Here is a 13,246-nt window from a genome sequence, read left to right as displayed (position 1 = left end):
TGCATTGCAAGGGGAGGGGGGGTATTTGTGAATCCACTTCACTCACCCCCCTCCACTTCTCAGATTGGAGCTAGGCAAAGGAGAGATTACAAAGAAGTGGAAGAGGAGAAAGGAGAGCTGAAAGACTAGCTGGCATTGAGAGCTGTCCTGCTTTAAGGAAAAGCTTGGAGCAAAAGAAACGAAAAAAATCTAAACAAGGAAAAAATGCTTAAACCCCCCCCCCCCTCCCCTCGCCTTACAGATGCCTTTTTCTTTCATTGCCTCTTCATCTCCCACACTCTCTTCTCCTGCCCCCACTCTTGTCCATTTCCCCCCCCTGGCCTCTTTCCCCCTCTCTCTCACTCCTCAGCTGTTTTGAGGACTGAGTCGTCTCCCAGGATCTTGCAGAGTTCGTTGAGGCGATGCTGCATCTCAGGGATTCCGGCCAGCTGGGATTCCAGCCGCTGTTTCTCCTCAGTGAGGGAGAGGCGGGTCGCTGTGTCCAGCTGCTCAAAGCGCCAGCCGCCCTCCCCGTCAAACTGCAGCAGGTTGGTGTGATACTTCCTGGAGGCGGAGAGGAATGACGAGACAGCAGTGTGAATTTGTAACTTTATGATGGACTGAAAAGTGGGTATACCCACATTTCACCTCATTACTCTGAAAATGATACATCACAAGCTAATTCCTCTTTTGTGTGATGTGTCTTACCACAGGGAGGGTCTGTGAGTGATGGAGAGCAGGGAGATGCCAGAATCTTTGGCAGCCTGGAAGATTTTTCCCTCCACGTCAATGCTCACAGCACTGGTACACTCATCCAGCAGCGCATACTTAGGCCTGACACACAAGGGGGGAAATGGTTTTAATAGTCGCTATCCATCCTGTTGTCTTCTTAATGCACATTCTTCAATAAACTCATTTAAAATGACGACCAACAGCACTACTGGTGCTGGATGATATGAACAAAATTAAATATTGTGATATTTTTGACCAAATACCTCTATACTGATATTGCGATAATATTGTAGGATGACTTGATGCTTCACAAAATATTTTCAGTGAGATTTTTAGTAATGTGGATATAATGACTAAGTGGGTAGGTGGGTAGGTTAACAGTCTGGTAAGTTTATAAAATTACATCACTACAGTAATGTAGCTTTTAAAACCAGGAAAAGACATCACTTGTGTCCTGTCACGATATTACGATGTTCTATATCTAATATGATATCTAGTCTCATATCACAATATCAATATAATGCCCAGCTCTAAATACTACCAACTTTTCTAAATACTACCAACTTTTCTAAATACTACCAACTTTTCTAAATACTACCTACTTTTACTTAAAAAAGTGTGATACTAACTTGGAATATCAGACTGCAGGAATATTAATTGACCTCAACTTGAAATTTTGGCCTCTTGAAATTACGAATATTAAACAAACAGCGATCTCCTTACTTGTGGTAGAACATGCGGGCCATGCCCATCCTCTGCTTCTCGCCTCCTGAGAGCACATCCTTCCAGTCCAGCTCAGTGTCCCACCCTGGACAAGTAAAGAAGACACATCAGACAACCATAAAAACCCCTACAATGGTTTGAAAGGCAGATACTGATATTTTGGGATTATAGATGCTGAGACAAAACATTTTCTAGATTTCTTCATCTTGGTGAAGTGGTATCTTAAACTACATTTAGTCTACTCAAGTATTTTGACCCACTTTAAAGTATTAACAGGTGACATTAGGCAAGTACATAAAGAGTTCATCAAAAATACATTATGAGCAATGTAATGAATAATTAAGATACAAACAGACTGTTTTAAATGTCTGTTCTTACCAACAACCATTAGAAAGGGGGGGAGCAGCACTAAAACACAGATGTCTGGTGTTTGCAGTGTGACTAAACAGAAAATCCTGTTCACATCCTTGATTGATGATTTTTGACTGTGCATGCGTGCGAGTTCCTTTGCAATCAAGACCTTTCCGAAACATTTTCACAGTGCATTCATTCACACATTAAAACCTCCTGCGGCACTGAGCTTTGTGCAGCAGTTGCTTCACAACAATAGGCCTGTTTGTTTGGCAATGAGAGGAGAGTGGCTGCCAATTAGCCACAGACTCAAGTTTAGGCAATACCAGTAATACCCACGTGCAGAAGATCAAGCTTCTGGCTGGTACATACAGTATAATGTTAACCTGTTTGATCCCTGAACAGCCACTAACTTGCACCACAGTAACAATTTGCAGTGAAAAGTTTGCTAAATTTTAAAACCACATCAAATTTACATTGCAGAAACTGTAGACCAACAGGATCTTCACAGTAAAGTCAATAACATTATTGTTTGCTAGCGGATTAGGCTCAGATTAGGCTAATTATTATTTTGTGCATTTTTAATGGTTTTGTCAAGTTAATGGTTTTGTCTGATGGCTGTTCTGTTTATTATGTCTATGTAATGGTTATTTTTATAGTTATTATGTCTAATTGTGATTGTTTTGTCTATTTGATGTTTTTTAATCGAGTTTTTTTTATATGACAGGTTTTCATCTACTTATTTCTTGTTATGTTGCCTGATGCTATTTGTCTAGTTCTGATGTTTGTTTAAATGTTGCCTGAGAAATTTTCTACATCTCCAATCTTCAATCTACATGATCTGCATCTTCCCCTATTATCACATGAAACTCTCAACTCCAGATCATTGTAAGTTGCCTTCATAAGTGTCCTACCTCCTTCTCTGGTGACAATGTGGTTGAGGTTGACGATGTTCAAGATGGTCTCCAGGTCTTTGTCACTCAGTCCCCTGGCAGCCATGTCCTCCACTGAATCTGGATAGATCACCTGGTCCCGCAGTGAACCCATGGACATGTACGGCCTGGAGGACAACACACACACACACACACACACACACACACACACACACACACACACACACACAAAAATACATTATCCACTGAGTGTTTGTTTGTGAACTTCTCATTTCATTAAGTGCTCCATTCCCTGAAGAAAAGAGGATGCTAACGAAGGGCTTGTGTGTGTGTGTGTGTGTGTGTGTGTGTGTGTGTGTGTGTGTGTGTGTGTGTGTCTGTGTACAAAAGGGCAGGACCTTTAGACACTTAAAGAGAAAAGTGTAAGTGTATTGGGTTATGTTACAGCTACCAGGTGGCCATCTCATCCTATGTATAAAATATTTACTGCTCTGCAGGAGGGAGTCGCTGAGTCCGCAGCCCTGGATAAGATTACGTGTGACAGTTTGTCTTGGGTCACTTCAGTTCAGTTTAAGAGCTGCAGTCCTTCTACTGTTTGAATTAGTGGAGAATGCACTCATCATCTTACCTGTTAGAAACTCACAGGATAGATACTAAAATTGCCCACATGTTCCCGATAGATGATGATTGACTCTTCACTATACACTTCCATGACTGATGGTGATGATGATGATGATGATGGCAACATGCATTATATTACATGGCTCAGGCTGCTGTCAGGAAGTTGATAAAACAAGCTTATATGAATCATTAGCTGCTGTTTTATAGAACCAAGGGGTGAATATTTGCAACACAAACCACTGTCACATGACCGACTGATGATATTGAACTTGTGTCATTTTCTACATTTTGTTGAATCTATAAGATGAATAATAAACAAACTGCTGTAAATGTGAGATATTAGAAGCTACAGTATGTCTGTATGGTAAATATTTCACTGTGGCAGAGCTCTGGTTTCTCTTTGTCAGCCCCCACCTACACACACACATACACATACAGTACACACTGGTCCTGTTACAAAGGATTAGATTACACATAGGGTTCACCGGTACAATGATCAAACCCTACAGTTGTTTCAGTGCCCCTCACCACTATGGGATATTGGAGTATGTGTGAGACTGTGTGAGACTGTGTGTTTGTACCTTTGGGGGATGTAGAACATATGTTGAGGAGAAGGTTTGTGAAGCCGGCCACCGTAGACAGGCCACAAACCGCTGAGGATGCGGAAAAGAGAGCTTTTTCCACAGCCGTTCGGCCCCGTGATCAATAGGTGCATGCCCTCTTCCACCTGAAAAGATCACATCAGTCATTGAAAAGTAAAACTAATCCAAACATTATGGATAATAGCACCAAAAAATAGTAGTATTGCTTATATGAACATATACAAGGAGCATCCAAATGCCTGATTCAGAGCTATCATCTGTCACACACTGAAGAGGTTTTGCTTGGGTATGTTTGGTGTATGCTATTTGTGTGTGTAAGCACAGTGTCAACAGATTTTTGTATCAGCTCAGTGTCAGCAGGGTGCTCAGGTACATTCACCTCAAGCCAGTCTTTTCACAACAGGAGCTCGGTGTAGTCTAGACAGAGGTCTGTTGGCGTGAGATTTTGATCTTCATGAGGGGGCGTCACTATCTGATAGTGAGGCTTAACTTGATGTTACCCAGCTAATTATCCTCTCAGTTCTCAATCAGATAACTTGTAGTATTTGCAACTCATTTTAATGTACATGTTCACATCTAAAAGCCTAATTTCATTGATGTCTTTCTATCGGTGAAACTTATCTGTCACAATGCTGGCTCTGATAATAATTATAAATACAGTTTAAAGCCAGCTTTGAAGGGCTTCAGAATCCTGGCCAGTGTGTCCAATTATCAGCAATGAAATCAATCCAACTCAATTATCCACGAACAAAGAACAGGCCCCTGGGATCTGCAGACCCCTTGGCCTCTCTGATGTTTGAGAGGGAAATAAACACAACAGGATATACCGAGCAGAACACACAGGAAGTGGCAGCTGTCCTTATAATATCTGGATCTCAAAAACTGATAGTTAAACGTTGTCGGCTCTGATATGTAATGGTAAGCATCACAAAAATCCTCTGCAGCTCATTACAGTAGTCCACAGCTGGAGGGCTGGAACACGCTGACACCCAAAGGATGTATCTGTTTCCTAATGAGACTACAGAGGATTCTTCTTAAATGCTAATGAACGCCACACAGACCAAAACCCTGAGGGAGTCTGATGCTGATGAGGAGCTCAGAGAACGTTTGAAACTATCAGTTGAAGTGTAATATCAACGGGGGGAGTAAATCAGAGTTTGATGCTGAAGTACAGATTAAAGGATCATTTAGCTGCTCTTTCATATTTTAGCCCATTCTGAAAAACAGAATAAAGTAGATCACAATCTAACAGAGAGTAGAGCTGCCTTACCTTAAAATTCAAGCTTGATACTACTACATCCCCGTTCGGCGTGATAATTGGGACGTTCTCGCACACAATGCCGTTGTCAACATCTATCACTTCACCTGCAGAGACAAAAGAGAGGAACACAGAGGAGGAGGAAAGGTCATGAAAACTGAGTGACAGTGTATCAGAGTAATAATAAAGGATTAAACTCCCTCTCTGTCTACGCATAAGCATGAATATGGATGGGATAATACCTACAGAGCAGGAATTATGGGGTAAAAATAAGAAAATCCCTCTTTACCACTTCACTTATCTCTTAGCTTAATGCTACTCTTTAAAAGGAGATTGATTGTGGCATCAAATGGATGTTTACAAAAGGATATTTACGCAATGAATCTGACTGGTGACCTAGGGATCTAGGAATTTTAGCTTATTCTGGTTTTGCAAGCTCCCCCGCAAAGGGCACAAAATTTAGATAGTAAGTGTGGAACTGTAGTTTGTAGTCAGTGTGAAGGGAATTTACTTACAAAAATCAAATCTATGTATAAATAGCATATGAAAGGGCTGAAAATAAACACTTGGGTTGGGGTTATTAAGTTCACACAATACATTGGAACTAACTGACAAAAGAAACCAGCTTGCTCAATGCTTCAGACAGCGGAAGTGGTGAAAATCCAACCTACATAGCAACAGTAACCAAGCATGTGTAGACTGGCAGCTAACGGTTTCCTTGTTTCACTTTATCATGATACATAAAGAGGTGTGTGAACCAAGTATAAGCCCACCTTTGATCTCCAGTGGTCCCTCTATGTGCATCTCAGGCTTGCTCTTCTTCTCTCCTCCCGCTGTGGCTGACAGAGAGGAGCGCTTGTAAACACCCTTCTGGACGTCCTCGAACACCACGAACATGTTGTGGACCCTTGCGGTGTAGCCTGCCAGCTCTGTGACCTTTTACCAAACACACACACACACACACAAACACACACAGGGGGTCAAAGGTTATTAAAGGGAAATGTCAGAGGAATGTTAGCGTGACCCAGAGCAGCTCGGATTGTGGCGAAGGTCATTGTCATGGCCATGTGATGGTACAACAGAACAGGTGGTGAGGTCAGGGCAGGTAAATCTGACAAATAGGTATCAGTGTGTGTGTGTGTGTGTGTGTGTGTGTGTGTGTGTGTGTAAAGATGTGTAATAGTGTTTATAAAAATGTGCAGCCAACACCAAATTCCCAAAGTGGCTGATGCAGTGGAAATGAGTTAAGGATAGACTGTTTTTCTTTCTTTACTTTTGGCAAGTGTATGCTCTTGGATTAATTATAATCCCTCAGAGTTGTGTTTTCCTCTGCTGTACAGAATGTATAATTGCCTCAGAGAGAGAGAGACAGAGAGAGACAGAGAGAGAGAGAGACAGAGAGAGGGAAGATGAAAAAAGCTTGTTTCAGAATGATACAGAAAATGAAACTCATGAAATCAAAGAAGGGAAAAACAAAGAAGAAAACAAAGAAAAATCAGCAGCTTTTGGCTTCAGCTCAGCACCCTGCAGAGAGACAATGAAGCCTGTTGACACAGCTTGATTATATTACAGCAAACACCAGTTCTGGGAATTCATGGACACTAAGTGGAGCTGCAGGGATTTGACTGGCTCAAAGAGGGAAAAAAAGCAAAACACCAACGCAATGAAATGTGTCTAAATCGGGGAGAGTGGAGGACGAAGTGTGTGTTCCTCCTCTAATGATGAAGATATTAACTTCATCAACAGCTTATTTTAGAATCCTGCTGGGACCCTAAATGTAGACATACAGTACCATACGTAACATTTTGTATTATTATCTTACAGTTAGGATAGAATGAAGTAGCTCTGAAATGAGAGGGATGCAACCTGGAGCTCAAGCTAGTGTTTACTGTATGACTGATAAGTGCAAATATGTTTTCAAGAGGTGGAAGACATTCCTGTGATGACCTGTTGCAAAATGAATACAATTAGAAGTATCTCATTATTTAAAGGTTTAAAATTCTGGTTTAAGCACTTTAAACATTTGGTCTGTGGCATACAGGTGTGTTTAAACATCGGTGTGCAAATGTGAGCTTGTGTTGTGGTTGTCGTCGTAACTGAATATTACTATTGGGAACCGCAGTATCACCTGATTTGCATAACAAGCCGTGCCTTTTCCACCGATTTTCGCTTTAAGTTGGTTAATTACGGACCACGAAATGACCAAACAGGTGCACATGCAAAACATCAAATAATAACAGCAGCAGCATCGTGCAGCACAAAAGAGAAGTCGTTAGCGATACAGGAAATGAGCTCAGTAGAAGTGCTGACCGCTTGGATACTGCTGTGGTTTTCCTTCTAATGAGTGAGTGCATGTATAAATACATTCATTATATCAGGACAGTATATCTGATAACCTTCATTCCTATGCAGGTTCCAATTACACTGAGAGAGAGAGAGAGAGAGAGAGAGAGTGTGAGAGAGAGAGACAGAGAGAGACAGAGAGAGACAGAGAGAGAGAGAGAGAGAGAGAGAGAGTGAGAGAGAGAGAGAGAGAGAGAGGGAGAGAGAGAGAGAGGGAAAGCGAGCAAGAGATGCAGAAGTGTGGGTTGAAAGATCAACAGATGGAGGATTATTCACAGCTAGGCTAAGCCCTGAGGGAAGGAGCTCTGGAAAGGCAACACTCAAACGCACAAGGCTGCACTGCTGGCTGACCTACAGTGACATGACAGCGTCAGCATATTCTGTCTCCAGGAAACGATACCTATGAAAGATTTCTGTGATCAACCTCTATTCTAGTTAATGCAGTGGGACACATATCAGAGGACTAACTTGACCCAGTTGTCTTGTCAAAGTCTAAAATCTGATTAAACTTCTAAGGAATAAAGATGAGGGAAAGATGAGTGTGACTGTGACTGTGTGGGGAATAATCATCATCTGAATGCCACAACACAACACCGATGTTAAGCTGATTTTTTTTTTTTTTTTGCTCTGATGTAGTCTACTGTGTGCTGCATGCCTTTTTAAAGGAATAGTTCACCATAAAATAAAAAAATGAGTTGTTCACTTTTGTTCCAAGCCTGCATGATTCCATCTCTGCTGTCTTCCAAACAATAAAAAGTATCTTCCTAGCTTCATCCAAGCATACTCAAGTCAACCTGACATGCCCCCGGTTTACCTGATTGTTACACGGAACCATCCAAGAAGTCGTTTGGAAAAAGGGTGGCGACTTTAAAAAACGAAAACAGAAAACCTGGCAGGTAATTGGATGAATCATCTGTCAGCTAACTTCTTGGTGTCACCTACCCTGCCCACCTAAACCACACCCGTAGCTGCCAGCACTTCCTCATCGTATGCTGATTAGTCTGAGCCGCTGTCTTTTCAACCACCATAACTTGAAACCTGACGAGATGGATCCTCGTTTGATCTCGCGAATCCATCTGCCTCGCAAGAAAATTCCCTTATGGTCCACTGTTTCCTGTCTCCTCTCTACGGTCACTGTAATAAGCTTAAAAAGGCCCCATCCCCTTTCCCCTGCATCTTTATGCTTTGAGCTAAGCATTTAGAAACAAAGCAATAACAACAATGATGAGGAAATTCTACAAAATATCAATGGAAATATTTATTTGGATCCCCATTTTGCAATCATTTAGGGCACTTTGATTATGCTGTATAATAGTGACAATACCTGAACAAATGTAAAGCAGTGAGAAAGACAAGAAAACAGGAAGGAAGCTAATAGGCAGGGTTTCATTCCAGACTGGGTTAAAACAGGCATCTGTAGAACAAAAAGGAAACTAAACATAACTGAGTAGCAATCTCACACAAGCTGGAACATGTCATAGGACCATCTGACCTCAGACACAAACACACACACACACATACACACACAAGCAAATAAACACACTGTATACTGTCATATTAAACAGGCAGAGTGTTCGGAGGCGTGAGCAGGGCACATCGCCTCAGGAATGTGCTCCATCCGTGCCGCCTGTTAATTTTGCACACACATTCACACACATCTGCTAGAAATGCAAGCAGGGACTTGCTGCTGCACATCCACTGTACTCCACACGCAACCCAGAAGACAGAGAAGAGAGGTGACTGCAGGTTAAAACTCATATCCTCCAGCCAGGAGTTTTGCATCAGAGGCTTGCAATGTCGTGACAGTCGTAGCAACAGAGTTACTGAAACACTGTGGGGAGAAATGGCAGAGAGATAGAAACAATGGGAAGTTTTTTGAGAAGGCCTGACTCAGACCTAATTCAGACTTCCTACAATTACCCGCTTGCACTCTGCACTCTTAAAGGAAGTTTCAATTCCTCCTCTTCACCACAGGCTCAGACCGTGGAGCTATGTTGAGCACTGATGTTCACAGGCGAGTCACACGCTACATGCAAACTCAAGTGACCCCCTTTGCTCAAACGCTACATGTGTTACAAAGGATATCACTGAGCAGCAATGGTTAAATGCACCGAAAAACACAGGTGGGCACATGATTAGAAACAGGCGAGCACATGCCAGCTGCAATGCAATACAGCTTCACAACAAATGTGCAGCAGCCAAATCCTCTTACAGACCTCAAAATGCAGCCCGAGGGCGACAATGCATGAATGGTCCTTGCTATTTTTTTTTTTTTTGGATTAAAATGCAACGAGAGATCAGGGATTTGGCCCTCAATGAACAAGGCCTTTCATTCACTGATTTCTTTCTTTCTTTCTTTCTTTGCTTTTTTCAGCATGGTCTCCCAACACATTCCTGTGCATACACAGTGAGTTTCACAAGGAGGGAGGGGATGAGAGGAAGAGAGATGGGTGTACAGTACAGTGTGATGTATCTGTCAGTCACTGAGTCATCCATCTATTCAGCCTCTTAAACATTAGCTTAGAAACTGACACATGTCCACGTCATTTGAGTATCTGAAACTCTCACCTATATAAAAATACAACTTTCTTCAGAATAAGATGCTAAACTTACTTTAAATAACAACTATGAACCAAATTATATCTGTGCTGAGCTTGAAGTGGAAATAGTACATTATATTAACACAGGTAATGAGTGATAATTAAGCAAATCTCACTGTCCTCACTTCTTCATCTCATTCTTAAGGTTATTGTGATGATTGATTTTTATTTTGAAAAATGTTTATGGTGAAACTGTCAGCTGGATTTGGACGTGATATTTCCCCTTTGATATTTCCCCTATTGTACTTACAAACAAAACTGATGCAAAAAAATGGAAATACTAATCCTGTTATATCTACTGAATCACATGCAATCTCATGGTTAAATGATCATTTTTGAGATAATGCACCTACTTCATTTGTTTATGATGTTTGCATACAGATGAAAGATCTCATCTCATATTAGAATCTAATTTGAAACTGACTCATTCCTAGAATATGTAGTTGTGTTAGAAATGTCACTCTATTCATTGGTGAATTCACTCTGCAGGTTCTTTCAGAGCTTTGTCCTTTATATAGTTTTTTTTTACAGACCGCTATGTTACATTTACAGGTGGGGTCATAGGTGAAGGCTGGGCTTATTCATCTGTAGTAAATGAGGGAGCTCAGTAGGTGTTCGTGATGTGGAGTCTCTTTGTTTCCAAACTGCCACACAGAGAGTTTAGTGCTGATTCTTTTCAGATAAGAGACAAACACATGGCACTCCGCTGAGGCTAACATTAATATCAGCGTGCTTGTGTCCTCACCTCTTTGTAGGAGGACATGATCCTCTCGATGGCGTCGGCTCCTGAGGCCAAAAGGTTACGGGCTGTGGTGAAAGCCTCCGTCCTCTCGCTCACCAACACCTGCGTCTGACCATCTGCCGTTTCTACACGATGGACAAAAAAGACACAAACACGAGCCAGAAAAGAGAGAGAGTGAGCTCACTGAGAAACTGCGATGCTACAAACACCTTAACAAGACTGATGAGTCTTCACCATTACAGCCTGTTGACACCACGTTCTCATATCTGGAGCCTGTGAACATAAAAACACCACTGAGATGATGATCTTTAAATATTAGAAGAGTGGCACAGTGGCAAAACTGATCAGCAAACAAGGAGACTCAGATATAGCTTCATTTTTATGCAACTGTCACATGGGGTGGTGTGGGTGGGAGGCAGTTACTGTTCTCACACATGCTAATCAGCTCCTGTGTGAGGAGGAAATAGTGGCTGTTGGTTTGGGGATGCTAATGATCCTCATGTGTGCTATGAAATCTATTAACACCACAGACTGACACAAACTATTAAAGCTATTACAGCAGTAGTTCATTAAAGCTTAAGTTTACTACACACCAGACACTGTGTGAGATGTGTAAGGTGGATATTGAAGAAGATTTAACTGGGAGTCTTGGTAAGAAAAGGTTTTGGGGGGGGGGGGGGGCCCATACCGTTGTCAGCGAAGCCGGTGGCAGTGATGATCGGCACGGCAACCATGACGAGCCCGCTGCTGCTCCACACGTACTTCATGAGGAACTGCTCGATCATGATGTACCAGAGACGCTTGGACAGGATCAGGTTCATCTGGTCCGCCAGAGCCCGGTAGCACTTCTGCAGTTGGCGCATCTCCACCTGCACAGGACACAGTATATTACAATAAAACAGCAGCATTTCATTTCATGCAGGGTTTTCTTTTTTTGCCACAGTCATTGAAGTTGTACCTTAAACCAAATGGCCTGTTTGCAGTGTAATCATCAATCTAATTATATTGCTATTAGACCCCAATTGGCAGATATTAGACAACAGATGCAGATACTGATATATCTGTGGTAGCCCAATATCAGCTGATAATATCGGTCAACTGATATATCGGTCAGGCTCTAATAGATAATAGATGCTAAGAGTCTACATTATCTGTCAAATCATTTGTTAATATATATAAATACAGTTAAGACATGTATGTAAAAATGGAGATTCAGCTTTAATGACAGGTTTGATTGCAGGTTTATTAATGGGGCATTACACTTGTGGCTGTATTGTATGGTTGTAACTGAATTATACAGTTATAATATAGACTAGATTTATAACTGCCCTGCACATTGTACCTTGTGTCCCCTGTAGAAAGCGATCTCCTCTGCGTTTGCAATGATCCTGGAGTGCACATAGCGCAGGTAGCCCTTCCTGTGAGCCTCCTCAGCCACCAGCTTGCCAAATTTGGGTGAGCAAGCGCGTAGGACCTTAGCTGTTGCGAACACCACCAGCCCGGCCAGCAGGGTCGGCCCAGTGGCGTTTGCACCTCTGGATCTAGCAGTCTGGATCAGCGTGTAGGAGGTCAGCATCACATCCAGGATGGGTTTGGTGAGGTTGGAATAAAGATGAGCCACCGACTGGGAGAACATCATGACATCCTCGGTGAGAGACTGGTCCGGGTTGGCGAGCCTCCCGTCCATGTTGCTGACTTTGTAGTAGGTCTGATCGGTGAAATAGGTCCGGTAGGCATGGTTCACCAGCCGGGTGCGGAAGGCCAGAGCCAGTTTGCACTCCAAGAACCGGATGGCGCTGTTGACGAACGTGGCCGGGATGGCGATGAGGAGCCATTTGACCAGCTGGAGGATGAAGCTCTTGGGTTTCTTCTCCACGATCGTTTTAACAATCTTGCCATCCAAGCTTGCCACGTAAATAGACAGAAACGTCCGAGATATCAGCGCCACGGAGTGTAAGCAGAGCAAACCCAGCTCTCTGGACACCAGCTTGGGGAAGAGGATTTTAGCAAGTTCGAGGATCTGCTTGAAAAATTCAGCGTTCACCCCAGGGGATGTCTTTTTAACAGCAGCATCTGTCTGGGATTTGACCACACAGGTGGCTCCGTTTTCAGTCCTGGAGAGCCTGCGATTGTTCCCTGGGTGTTTGTCTTTGCGGAGCTGCCTGCAGATGATGGGGTAAAGCGTTTTCAAGCCGTACGCAGCAGCCGCAATAAACACGGCTCTCTTCGCCGCAGCCGAGCGGTCCCATCTCACTCTGGACGCCGCATCCAGGATGTGCGACATTTTGTCAAACGTTAGTCGTTTTTACTGAGAATCCTCACAACAGCCATCCCCCCCTGAAACTCCTCTCGTCTCACCGGGTCGACATGAAAGAGAGAAGGACCTCTGTTCTGGCTGCAGG

The 13,246-nt window shown here is 42.7% G+C and overlaps 1 protein-coding gene across 1 annotated transcript; it reads right to left on the bottom strand.

Annotated features, from left to right (window-relative positions):
• Positions 1–338: 338 nt before the first annotated feature.
• LOC128385276 (ATP-binding cassette sub-family D member 2-like) lies at positions 339–13,246 on the bottom strand. The gene is made up of 10 exons (XM_053344135.1): positions 12,187–13,246; positions 11,533–11,713; positions 10,848–10,969; positions 5,933–6,095; positions 5,172–5,266; positions 3,881–4,026; positions 2,700–2,845; positions 1,435–1,519; positions 688–813; positions 339–543 (listed from the first exon to the last, which is right to left on the bottom strand). The coding sequence occupies exons 1-10, from the start codon at positions 13,126–13,128 to the stop codon at positions 339–341; spliced, it is 2,211 nt and encodes a 736-aa protein (XP_053200110.1). The 5' UTR covers positions 13,129–13,246.

Source organism: Scomber japonicus, chromosome 23 (assembly GCF_027409825.1).
Source record: "Scomber japonicus isolate fScoJap1 chromosome 23, fScoJap1.pri, whole genome shotgun sequence".
Classification (NCBI taxonomy): Eukaryota; Metazoa; Chordata; class Actinopteri; order Scombriformes; family Scombridae; genus Scomber; species Scomber japonicus.
This window is presented reverse-complemented; position numbering and strand designations above follow the sequence as displayed.

What these genes read in the sequence shown, in the direction of transcription:
- LOC128385276 (XM_053344135.1), bottom strand. Translation starts at nt 13,128, where the DNA reads ATGTCGCACATCCTGGATGCGGCGTCCAGAGTGAGATGGGACCGCTCG. An exon ending in TCATGTCCTCCTACAAAGAG is followed by an intron (nt 6,096 to 10,847) that starts GTGAGGACACAA and finishes GTTTGGTAAAAG; the next exon opens with GTCACAGAGCTGGCAGGCTA. An exon ending in ACTCACAGACCCTCCCTGTG is followed by an intron (nt 544 to 687) that starts GTAAGACACATC and finishes CTCCGCCTCCAG; the next exon opens with GAAGTATCACACCAACCTGC.